This window comes from Canis aureus, chromosome 5, assembly GCF_053574225.1.
Source record: "Canis aureus isolate CA01 chromosome 5, VMU_Caureus_v.1.0, whole genome shotgun sequence".
NCBI lineage: Eukaryota > Metazoa > Chordata > Mammalia > Carnivora > Canidae > Canis > Canis aureus.
The window spans coordinates 59,987,391-59,999,912 of NC_135615.1; the positions used below are offsets into that span (position 1 = coordinate 59,987,391).

The 12,522-nt window shown below is 43.4% G+C and overlaps 1 protein-coding gene across 6 annotated transcripts in view; it reads left to right on the forward strand.

Moving 5' to 3' along the window:
• Positions 1-7,361, forward strand: part of PSME3IP1 (proteasome activator subunit 3 interacting protein 1) — a 35,135-nt gene extending 27,774 nt beyond the window's left edge. For all 6 annotated transcript variants that reach the window (XM_077898347.1, XM_077898343.1, XM_077898342.1 and 3 more), the window contains one exon: positions 6,592-7,361. In XM_077898347.1, the coding sequence (XP_077754473.1) occupies positions 6,592-6,809 (218 nt within the window). In that variant the 3' untranslated portion in view covers positions 6,810-7,361. The remainder of the gene's footprint in view (positions 1-6,591) is intronic.
• The last annotated feature ends 5,161 nt before the right edge of the window (positions 7,362-12,522 follow it).

Genomic DNA, 12,522 nt, shown 5'->3' on the forward strand with positions numbered 1-12,522 from the left:
GGTGAGAAGGGGAAAGGGAGAGAGACAATATTAAAAAGAGAAGCAGAGAGACAGGCTGGGTGTGGAGCCCATTGTAGAGTGTGGAGCTGAACGTGAGCTGAAATCAGGAGTCAAAGGCTTAACCAAGTGAGCCATGCAGGCACCCCCTAGAATTTACTTTTAAAAAGAACATTGAGTGAAGAGTCCCCCTTCTACATATATATCCTCTTCCATCCAATTCTCCTTTCCAGAGGGAAACAGTATTATACATTTCTTAGGTATATATCCAGAGTTATTGTATGTATGTATAAGCAATTATATTCTTTTAAAATTAAGAAATGTTTTTATTATAGGTAGCTTAAAACATAGCTGGAGGTTGAGATAGGATAATGAACCCCATCATGTAGCTTCAATAATTTTTAACACCTATCCAGTCTTATTTATGTCTATTCAGCTGTAGTGTTTTGAGGCAAATACCAGACGTTATATTGTTTTGTCAGTAATTCTTCTATATGTATCCCTAAAAATAAGGGTTCTTTGTTTTTTTTAACATGATTACAATAACATCACACCTAAAATAATTACAGTAATTTCTAAATATTATTGGATAGCAAATTAGTATTCTTTTTCCCCAATTTTCTCATATTTTTTTTTCTTGAAAATTAAAAAAAAATCAGAATCCAAGCAAGGATCAGACATACATTGTATTTGGCCTATATGGCTTTTACAAAAATATTGATATATAATTCACATACCATAAAAATTCATTGTTTTTAAAGGACACAATACAGTGGTTTTTAGTATGTTCACAGGAATGTGTATTCATCACCACTATTTAATTCCAAAACGTTTTTATCACCCCAGAAAGAGGCCCCATGTCCCTTAACAGTGACTGCCCATTCTTCCCTCTTCCTAGCTACTGGCAACCACTTACCTACTTTTCTCTATGGATTTGTCTTTTCTGGATATTTCATATAAATGAAATCATGCAGTATGTGGCATTTTGTTTCTAGCTTCTTTTCACTTTACAATGATAGTGAAAATATCCATGTTGTAGTATGCATCCACACTTTTTACAGCTGATTACTATTCCATTGTGTGGTATGCTGCATTTTGTTTTGTCCAGTAATCAGTTGATGGGCATTTGGGTTGTTCAAATGGTTGTTTTTTGCTATTCTGAATGATGCTGCTATGAACATTCATGTATAAGTTTTTATGTGAACAACTATTTTCAGTTCTCTTAGGTAAATACCTAGGAATGGAATTTCTAGGTCATATGGTAACTGTGTTTGTATGGTTGACTTTTTGAGGAACTGTCAAATTGTTTTTCCAAGCAGCTACACCATTTCTACATTCTATTAGCAGTATATGAAGGTTCCAGTTTCTTTAAATCCTTATCAACAGTTGGTATTATCTTTTTTTATTCTGTTCATCTTTGTGAGTATGAAATGTTATCTCATTTCCCTAATGACTAATGATGAGAGCACCATGTACTTATTGGTCATTTGTATATCTTCTTTGGAGAAATATTTACTCAAATCCTGAGCCTATTTTTAAGTTGGGTTACTTGTCTTTTTATTGTTGAGTTGTCAGTGTTACAAATACTGCTGGTTGTATTTTCATTTTCTTGATAGAGTCCTTTGGAGCACAAAAAATTTAAATTTTGAGGACATCTAATTTATTTTTTCTTTGTTTTGCTTGTGCTTTAGGTGTCCTATCTAAGAAACCATTGCCTAATCCATGGTCATGAAAACTTACATGTTTTCTTAGTTTTATGGTTTTAGCTCTTACATTTTGGTCTTTCATCCTTTTCTTTCTTTTTAAAGATTTTATTTATTTATTCATGAGAGAGAGAGAGAAAGAGAGAGAGAGAGAGGCAGAGACATAGGCAGAGGGAGAAACAGGCTCCATTCAGGGAGCCTGACATGGGACTCGATCCTGGGTCTCCAGGATCACACCCTGAGCTAAAGGCGGCAACTAAACTGCTGAGCCACCGGGGCTGCCCTGATCCATTTTTTAAAAAAATTGTTTATGTATTCATGAGAGACACAGAGGCAGAGATATGTGCAGAGGGAGAAGCAGGCTCTCTATGGGGAGCCTGATGTGAGACTTGATCCCAGGACCCTGGCATCATGACGTGAGCCAAAGGCAGATGCTCAACCACTGAGCCACCCAGGTGCCCTGTGATCCTTTTTGAGTTATTTTTTGTGTATGATTTGAAGTAGGGATTCTTTTCATTCTGTATGTATATCCAGTTGACCCAGCAACATTTGTTGAAAAGACTATTTTTTCAAAACTGAACTTTCATGGCACTTTTGCTGAAAATCAGTTGACCAACATGTATGGGTTTGCTTATTAAATTTAAATAATTTAATAATTTAAATTATTTAAATTTAATAATTTAAATATTTTATTCATTTATTTGAGACAGAGAGTGAGAGTACACTTGGGGAGGAGGGTTAGAGGGAGAGGGAGAAGCAGACTCCCTGCTGAACAGAGAGCCTGATGTGGGGTTCAATCCTAGAATCCTGAGATCATGACCTGAGCAGAAGCCAAACGCTTAACCAACTGAAGCCACCCAGGTGCCCAAAGGGTTTATTTAAGCTAGACTTCTCTTTTCTCTTCCGTTGATCTATGTTTTCTGTCCTTATGCCCTTACGACACAGTCTTCTTGATTGCTATAGTCTTGTAGCAAGTTCTGAAATTGGGAAGTATGAGTCCTCCCAACTTTGTTCTCTTTCAGGGTCATTTTGGTTATTCGAGGTCTCTTGCATTTCCATATGAATTTTGGGATCAACTTGTCACTTTCAATAAAAAAGGCAGTTGGGATTTTGATGGGGATTATTTGAATCTGGTGATCAATCTGGGAATATTGCTATCATATGGCATCTTTACAATGGGCTATCATGTCTCATTTGACCTATAAGAAGTTCTTCCTTTTTATTTTATATATTTTTAAAGATTTTATTGATTTTTTTCATGAGAGACACAGAGAGAGAGAGGCAGAGACATAGGCTGAAAGAGAAGCCAGCTCCCTGCAGGGAGCCTGATGTGGAACTCAATTCTAGGACTCCAGGATCACAACCTGAGCCAAAGACAGTTGCTCAACCACTGAGCCACCAAGGTTTCCTTATGTTCTATTTTTTTAAAAAATTTATTTATTTTAGAGAAAGAGATTATGAGAAAGAGCTCTCATGCAAGTTAGGGTAGGGGTAGGGGTAGAGGGGGAGAGAAAGAATCTCAAGCAGACTCCTCATTAAGCCTAGAGCCCAATGCAGGGATCGATATCATGACCCTGAGATCATGTCCTGAGCCAGAATTAGGAGTTGAATGCTTAACTGAACCACCAGGTACCCCTATCCTATTTTTTATGATGAATATTTAGATTGTTTCCATTTTTTCTCTGTTATGGTATTTAACTTTGTATGTGCATCATTTGTCACTTTCATGATATATTAAGTTAAATACTTAAAAGAATTACTAGGGCAGAGAGGATATATATTTGTAATTTAGATAAATATTGCCGTGGGACACCTGGGTGGCCCGGGATTGAGTCCCACATCAGGCTTCCTGCATGGAGCCTGCTTCTCTCTCTACCTGTGTCTCTGTCTCTCTCTGTTTCTCTCTCTCTCTCATGAATAAATAAAATCTATAAAAAAAAAAAAAAGCCACTGGGACTCCTGGGTGGCTCAGCGGTTGAGCATCTGCCTTTGGCTAGGGTTGTAATCCTGGGGTCGGGCTCTTTGCAAGGAGCCTGCTTCTCCCTCTGTCTATGTGTCTGCCTCTCTCTCTGTGTCTCTCGTGAATAAATGAATAAAATCTTAAAAAAAAAAGGATAAATATTGCAAAATTACCCTGAAAAGAAGTTATCCCAGTTTATATTCTTATAGGAGCTCCATTTCACTGATGTCTTTTTAATGTATAGAAAACTTTTAAACTGGCTGCTTAAGTAGGATTAAGTGTATATTGTGTTTGTGTACACATACGTATATAAAACTTTATAGAAATCTTAAATGTACTTCAACTAGTTAGCCAGTAGCCCTGTATCTGGTACTCGGTTCCTTGTAGGAATTATTCGCATCAGTCGGTAGAAAGGAAAACTTGTGTGGTTTTTTTTTTTAAACTATCTCAGGCAGACACCATGTTTCAGAGCCACCTTTTAAAATCTTTGTCATCCCCTTCCATTCTCACAGCAGCATTCTTACAGCTGGACATGAAATATCCTCTTTTGCTGGAAGCTAAGTCCCCACAGGAAGAATATTTCCTGAAAGCTTGCTTGAGAGTCTTGTCCTTGGCAGTAGAAAGCTTTGCCCCTTTAGTCCTCCCAGAAGATACTTCTGTGACCCTAGTAGAGATTCAGACTTCCCCCACTGGAAGCTCAGACTTAAGCTCCAAGCAGAGCCAGTGAATGAATGCACAGTTGGTCCCATTGACTCTCAAGTCACGCATCTGTTTGAATCCCAAGAACATTTTCTATTAGTAATTTTCGGTATTAATTTGGTATGACAGCGTGGTCTTGCAAATGCAGAAGTTGGCAGGAAACTTCACCAAATGGGTGAGATCAGAGGGCACCATTTTGTTCTCTTTGGACAGTGTAACTATTTTTGGAATGAAATTTGTCAGAATTGCAGTCTCTTTTCTTTCTTGAAACCTAGATTATTGGGAGATTTGGTCTTTTGGCTTAAACTCTGCTGATGCCACCGTGGTCCAGATTCTTTGGTTTTGTTTCTTTTTTTTTTTTTTTTAAGATTTATTTATTCATTTAAGGGGGGGAGAGGCAGAGGAGAGAGAAACTCTCAGGTAGACTTCCTGCTGAACGTAGAGCCCAATGCAGGGCTTGATCTCATGACCTGATCATGACCTGAGCTGGAATCTAGATTGTTCGGGAGGGTCCTTGAAATACTTAATAAAATGACATCTCATTGAACAGCTTCACATAAATTACTTTTCTGAGTGACTATTCATACCCTTATACCAGGCTTTTTTTTTTTTTTTTTTTAAACAACCAAATATTTCTAATAGAATACTGAAAGTGTCACTATATATGTGAAAATAATCAATGAATGTTCAAGTAATGAATGGTATACGGTTTGATGTTTTGTCCTTAGTTTTCACCACTACCACCCCTAAATTTAGCTATTTGTAATGAAATTTGGTAAAATGTCTTTAACACATCGTGAATACTGATCTGCTCTGTGCGAGGCCTCATGCTGAATGCCCAGGGGACAGAGAGGTGAAAAAAGAGCCCTTGCCCTCAAGAGGCTTACAGTTAGAGAATAAGACAAGCAGTCCTCATCATTAGACTGTCCATTCTTTTATAGCCTTCCTGGCTGTAACACAGGGACACCCTTGGGGTTAGAGAATGTGACACTATTCCTCTCTAAGTAGATGATGATGCTCTTTGAACTTTTGCTTTACTTTTCTAAAAAAGTATCTGAGGTAGTATATGCACACAATAGGAAATTCAAAACAGAAAAAAGAAATGGAGTAAAAAGTTAAGTCTCCTCTGTTCCCCAGCCACTCAACTGACCTCCCCAAGGCAATTGTATATATTGACTCAGTTGTTATCATGCGTGTCTTTGGGTATGTCCCCTCCCCACAGACCGTAGCTTACACATACCCTTGCCTCTTTCATGGAGCATAGTATCTTGGAGATCATTCCATACCAGAAAACAGAGGCTTTACTCTTCTTTATGGTTGAATAGATCCCCTCTTAACCTTTTGGTTGCTGCTATCAACAGTGCTACAGGGAGTGTTCTCATTTGTACCCTATTTAAGTTTGAAGGACGTGGCCAAACTGCCCTGCATTTCCTCAGCGACATATGAAGATGCATATTCTCCATACGTTACCTCCTTATAGATTGTTTATTCTCCCAAGTTTATGCTTTTTTCAAATGCTGAATTTTTTTTTTTGAGATTTTATTTATTTATGAGAGACAGAAAGAGAGAGACAGAGGCAGAGACAGAACAGAGGGAGAAGCAGGCTCCCTGCAGGGAGCCCGATGCGGGACTTGATCCCGGGACTCCAGGATCACACCCTGGGCTGAAGGCAGGCGCTAAACTGCCGAGCCACCCATGGATCCCCTAGGTGTCCCAATTTTTTTGATTCCTATTTGGTTTAACATTTTTTACTCTAACTGGCCTTTAACCTTGGCCTAGTCATTTGGCTTCCCTCCACAGTAAAATGGAGGTTACCTACACATCAGGTTGTCGTAGTGATTGAGGCTGGAAACATTTGGAGGCAATGAGAAAGGTGGAGTAGGGGCCTTAATTTTTCCTTTCACCATCAAGTCCCCACATTCCCTAGATTGAGGCGTTTCCCATCCCTGAGGTACTGCAGTGGCTCTGGGTTTCCCAGGACAGAAAGAACCCTAGCCACTTGGTCACATTCTGCACCATCTTAAAATGTTCTCTGAGCATGGCTTCAGTTTTTGCAATGGTAAAAAGGCATGGAGCCACCTGATGTGGATGCCAGTAGTGTTGCCTTCATACGGTGGTCAGGCCTTCACTGTAAAGCGCCGGGTGAAGTGCGTGAAGTGCCTGGTGCATGGAAAGTACGCTGCCAGCTCTGGGAAAGGTGGTGAAATCACAGCCCTTCCTCCTGTCTTGCAGAAGCCCCGTCCTGCGTGTCTCTTGGCAGCACATCCCTGAGTGCCCCTTCCATCCACTGCCCGTCCGCTGCAGTCTGCATCGGCATCCTCCCAGGCTTGGGCGCCTACTCCGGGAGCAGTGACTCTGAGTCCAGCTCAGACAGTGAAGGCACTATCAACGCCACTGGCAAGATTGTCTCCTCCATCTTCCGAACCAACACCTTCCTCGAGGCCCCCTAGCTCCTGTGTCCTTCAGAGCTCCTGCCCAAGAGTAGACCGGATGGTTCGTTCTGCCTCCGGGTATTACCTCCCTTGGAACTCCTTTGCCCGCTTCCTGTGCACACCATGACGTTTTTAACCTTATCTAAAAGTGTGCCAGAATCTACCTGTGGCCCAGCTTGTGTTTGGTTTCTTTCTACTCCAGTGCAGATGTCCAAACCTGTCCTGCCACCTCCTTCCTCACTGCTGCGGTGGGGGCCCGGGCTCAGCAGAAATTCCACTGAAAATGCCCTGGGAACACAGGCACCCGCTGGTGTGCCAAGTGTTTGGATTGTGTTGCTTCTTGTTTTCTTCTTTTTTTTTTCTTGCCCGACAGCACAGAGAAGCAAGGGCAGTTATTGGACAGGTATCATTTAAACTTTCGATTCTAGCTGAACACACCATGTGGTTGTACTGCGTTGTGGAGCATGTCAGGGGGTGGGGGGAGGAGGGGCCCAGGTGATGAACTGGTGCGCTCCTTTGGAACTAACCAATTCTTGATGTTGTGTGATTAAGTAAAGATTATAAACTACATCTGCCGGGGGTGTCACTTAACGCTTGTCACTCATTGTGAAGTTTTTCTTTATTCTTCCTTCTCCTTCTCCTCCCCCCATTCAATGCCACCTAAGACCCTAAACCTTAAGGAGACAAACATAGATCTTATTTCATCATGGCCAGAAAGCAGAAGTGCTGGTAGGGATATAGACAAGATGACCTATTTCTAGTAGCATCTGGAATCCTGAGTGCCAACCATTGGGACACATCTGCATTATCTGACTCGACTCTGCTGTGTCGAGGCCCCTCTCCGTTTGGTACGTTTATAGTTGGGGCTTCTAACTGTGGGAGCCCTTTCTGGCCCAAAGGTGCTGCCCTGTCCTTTCCTCCCCCCTGCTCCTCTTCCTTCCCACACAGGGCAGCTTCAAGGCTGTGAGCAGCCAAGACCTAGAGATACAGAGAAGGCAGGCAGGCAAAGGGAGGCAGAGGCTCTCCCTTCAGGGCAGAGGGAGATGAGGTATGAAGGCCTTAAGGATAGAGGGAGGCATGGGCTTTAAAAACAAACAAAAAAACCCGTAGGCTCCTCTGCTTCAGGAGAATGAGTCTGTACAGTTCTCTCTTCCTCTGGGCTCCTACGTCAATTGTTTCTACTTCTTTGGGTGTGAGACAGAGAGAGACACACACAGAATGTGTTGACACTGTGATGCTGGCAGGCAGAGCAGCTACTCATTTTTAATGTGGGCAGAGAGGCCCCTGGATCTCCTCCAACCCACTGCTTTTCCCCTTCCAGTGCAGTGACACTCTGGTGCCCAGTAGCAGATGGTGGCTTCCCTTCACCCGTAAGTGATGCCTTGTAAATCCTTCCTTTTTCCAGGGCCACTTATGCTAATTGTTGCTGACTGGCAGCACAGCCATATCAGCTCCATCCTAACAAACAGTACCATTAGGTAAAACTGTGTAGGCACCTTCTGCTTCTCTGCTCCATTGTTCCTGCGATTGTGCTGTCATTCTTACAGCACTTACCAGAGCAACTTCGTATCATTTTGGAGGCAGACTGAGGAGTCAGAGTCACCATCTCTATGTGGTTTGACTTTTAAGCCATCACTATGCCTCATGGCCTCTGTTTTTGTTGGGGAAAAAGGTTATAGGGATTAAAACTGTACATTAACTTGAAAGCTAATCCACCTGTCAGGGAACAAGATCTTGCTTTTCCCTTACTGGATCTTGCATTCCCACCTCCCTCCCCATCTACTATAACAGCTAGATTGTATTAAAGTTGAGGCTCCTCAGATGGAGATTTCTAATCTGTGGTGTCACAGGAGAGGCTGAGAGTCATTGGTGATCTTGTCATCATGTTCATTGTTCCTGGTGGTGTAGAGATATGGAGAGGAATGGAGATGGTGTAGAGGTATGGAGAGGAATGGAGACACACGTCCTGTAGAACCGTGACTAGCAGGGCAGGACCTGGTCTCCTTGGTAGAGGAAGCAGCCTTGAAAAGCATCTGGTATAGACAGTGTGGTTCAAACCCAAAGAAGGATAGAGGAAAAACAGGGACTGCTTTAATCCCTAAAGTGCAGCCCTCGGACCTTAATAAATTAATTGGGGTTTTATAACTAGGTAGTAAAGGCTAAAGACAAAGTGTGTATGGGGGAGTTGCTTTAAACTGATTGCATTGTCCTGAGTGGTAGTATTCGTACAGCTCTTAAACCAGGCAGGGGAGAAAGCCTATTGCCAGTTCTTTCTGGATTATCTATCCTGTGTCCCACTATACCCTCTGAACCACTTCTACTTTTCAGCCCTGTTACCCACTTTGGTGGGGAGAAAGCATAAAATTCAAAATATCCATTTGTCATCATAAAAAGCAGGGGAGGTGATGTGACTGGACCTGGAGAAGTGACTGGCAATCTGCTTTCATATGCCTTCCCTGGTCTCAGGACCAAGGAGGAGAGACCAGCTGGCTTCAGGCTCATATTTTTTTTTTTTTTTTCTTTAAGATTTTATTTATTCATGAGAGACACAGAGAGACAGAGACATAGCCGTAGGAGCCTGATGCAGGACTCAATCCCAGGACCCGGAATCACACCCTGAGCTGAAGGCAGATGCTCAACCACTGAGCCACCCAGGTGTCCCTCAGACTGGAAGTTGGTCCCCAAATGAGGTGACCTGGGCCAGCTCTTTGCATCCTTGTTCCTTCCACTCTCCACCTTGTTCTTCCCTTCTGGCTACCTCCTTTCTACCCAAGACAAGCCGCTTTTGCCCAAGGCTTCCTTCACTGCTTCTGCTTCTCCCTGGGAACTAAGCATAGTTCCCCCTTCCCTGGATATACTGTAGTGGTTATGAACTTAGAACCAGACCTTTACTAGCTGGGTCAGTTGGGCAAGGTCCTTAATCTCTCTAGGCCTCCATTTCATCCTTATAAATAGGAATAATGATACCAACTTTCTAGTGAGGGTGAAAGAATCTGGATTAGGTACTTGGTGTGGGATCTGGCACAGAGTGCTCAGTAACAGTAGCCATCCTCAGTAGCCCTGTTAACTATTGGCTTTCCATTTCTGGGTAGGGTATCCAGAGCTTCTGTTAGTGGTGATTTATGATGGGTCTTCCCATCCTACTGGCATTCCTCAGTTGCAGCTAGAACATTGACATGATGAAGGGTCAGATCTGGTCGTCAGAGCTACAACCAACAGCTTCTGCTGTATGCTTCCCTCTCAGCTAAATGTTAATTGCTTAGGCACACCCGGTTCCTTGGCTCGGGTGTCCTACTCGTGGGTATATGGCTCAGCTGTTGTCTTAAGCCCCTTCCAGAAAAACAAAAAGGAGAGCTCAGTGGCAATGCACCATCATTTGGACCTGAGTCTTGTCTTGATTTTTTGGCGTGCCCAGCCTACTTACGCATAACAGTATGGAATGTAAGTTCTGCTTAGTGGGAGGCTAGAATCTTGGCAACATCCTTGTAGTCACAGGGTGAACACAAGCCAGCTGCACATTCATGCTTTAAAGTGATGCTGGCAAGGGCTGGCATTTTGCTCCCTTACCTGTTGGAGCAATGGTTTAGGGAGAATGGGAGTGTCACAGCAGTGACAGGCAGGATGTGGCCCAGCCTCAGAGCTTCACAGAGAAGGGCAGCAAAACCCAGAGACAACCATCACCTTGAGCTATTGGCTGGGCCTCACCCTTACTATTTCAGTAATAAGCACATAATTGTGCCTTATGTGGATTTGTTGCATTCACTCATTCCGTACCGAGGGCCTGCTATGTGTGTGCCTGGCACTGTTCGGGACATTTGTGGATTATTTTTGCAGACTGCAGTGTCTTTCATCCTAAAAAAAAAAAAAAGTCCTGTGAAGCAGCCCTTCTCTACCTTTTATAGAGAAAATTGAAATTCATAGTGGTTTAGTGACTTGCCTGAGGTTGCACAGGTAGTTGACAGAACCAGAATTTTAATTAGAGCCTTTAAGTCTGGCTTTCTATGGTTTTAGTGAAACTTTTAAACAAATGCTATTGCCCAGGCCTCGGCAGTAGTGATGCAAAGGTGAAAGGATCTTTTCAATTTCCACGTTCACTTTTCAGCTTGCTATACCCATGTGCCAAGAATCAGCATCACCAAGGCTCCATTTGTTTTTATTGAGTTTTATTTTTTTAAAGGTTTTATTGACAGCACAAGCAGGGGAAGTGGCAGGGCGATTGAGAGGGAGAGGCAGGGAGTCTGATGCGGGGCTCCATCCCAGGACCCATCCCAAGACCCTGGGATCATGACCTGAGCCAAATGCAGACTCTTAACCAACTGAGCCATTCAGACACCCTTACTGAGATATTGACATTAGTTTCCGGTGTATAGTTTATTCAGTATTTGTATGTGTTGCAAAATTGTCCATCCATGTTTCTTGTGATGAGACTTTTAAGATCTATGCTTTTGGCAGCTTTCTTGATATACAGTATAATATTATTATTAACTATAGTTACCATGCTGTACATTACATGCCAGGACTTATTTTGTTTTTCTTAAGTGGTGATTGGACCTGGTCAGGAGTTTGGGTGCATTCCTTTCCCCTGTGAACTTGAGTCCATTGGGAGAGGGCTTGCTTGACTGATCCACCCAACCTGAGCAGAGAAGGGGGAAGAAACAAGAGATGTTGGGGTCTCCTCCCATAGAGCCTAGAGGTGAGGGCCATGGCCACCACACTTGAGGTAGGTGGTCCATAAGAGTTTGAGCATTTGGGATGGACCCCAGCACAAGGCGGGGACTCGACCATAACATGGCCCCATATGTCCATCTTCCCTAGTTTTACTGGTCTGGCAAATTCCTCCCATGGAGAGGTGTAAGGGAGAGGTCTGCATGAGAAGTGGTCCCCCACAGTATACCTATCCTGTGAGGGCTAAGGAAGGGATGTAGGGCTGGGACGAGAAGGCTGCTCCCCTTTAGAGACCTCTGGTCAATCACAGCTTGACAGATTAGGGGGTATAGCTCAGGAGTAGAGTATTTGACTGCAGAACTTGACAGATTATTCCAGGATGGGTGGGGATGAGACATCCAGCTAGACTCACTTGAGCTACTGAACAGCAAATAAGCAGACTTGTGTTATTGTTTTGACTAACACCCAGTCTTACAGGTGGCCGAAGCAAGGTTTAGGCAGAAACTGAAGGAGCCAGATGCACTTGTCCTGGGATTCCATCCAATGGCCCCTGGGCCATTATGTGGTGATTCCCAAAGGTCCTTGGGGAAACGGGGCTCCACGCAGTCCTGCAGCCCTCTCCAAAGTGAAGGTACCCCTAAAGAATATTTCAATTGACTTCTGGTGTCCACAGAACCAGCAGGAGCATCAGAAGCTCAGGATGAACCTCTCCCTCACTCTCACCAGATACACTGGTTCCTGAGCCTGCCAGGCACCTGGAGGTAGGAACCTGTCTGGTGCATGCCTGGGTCTAGCGGGTCCCAGTGAGAATGACTGTCCTGGGAGTAGGTCAAGGTCATAGACCTCCCAGGCTCAGTGAAGAGAAAGGACAAATTCATTAGCAGCTTGAGTAGACTCCCTTGCCAGAGTCAAAGGAAGGTGCTGTGGAAGAAGTATGGGCTGTGGAATGGGGCAGATCTGGATGTAAGTTCTGGCTCTGCCTCTAATGGGTCTGGTTAGTTTCTCTGCTTGTTTCCTCATCTCGGAAATGGGCATAGGCAGAGGCTATAGGCTTTTGGAAGGGTTA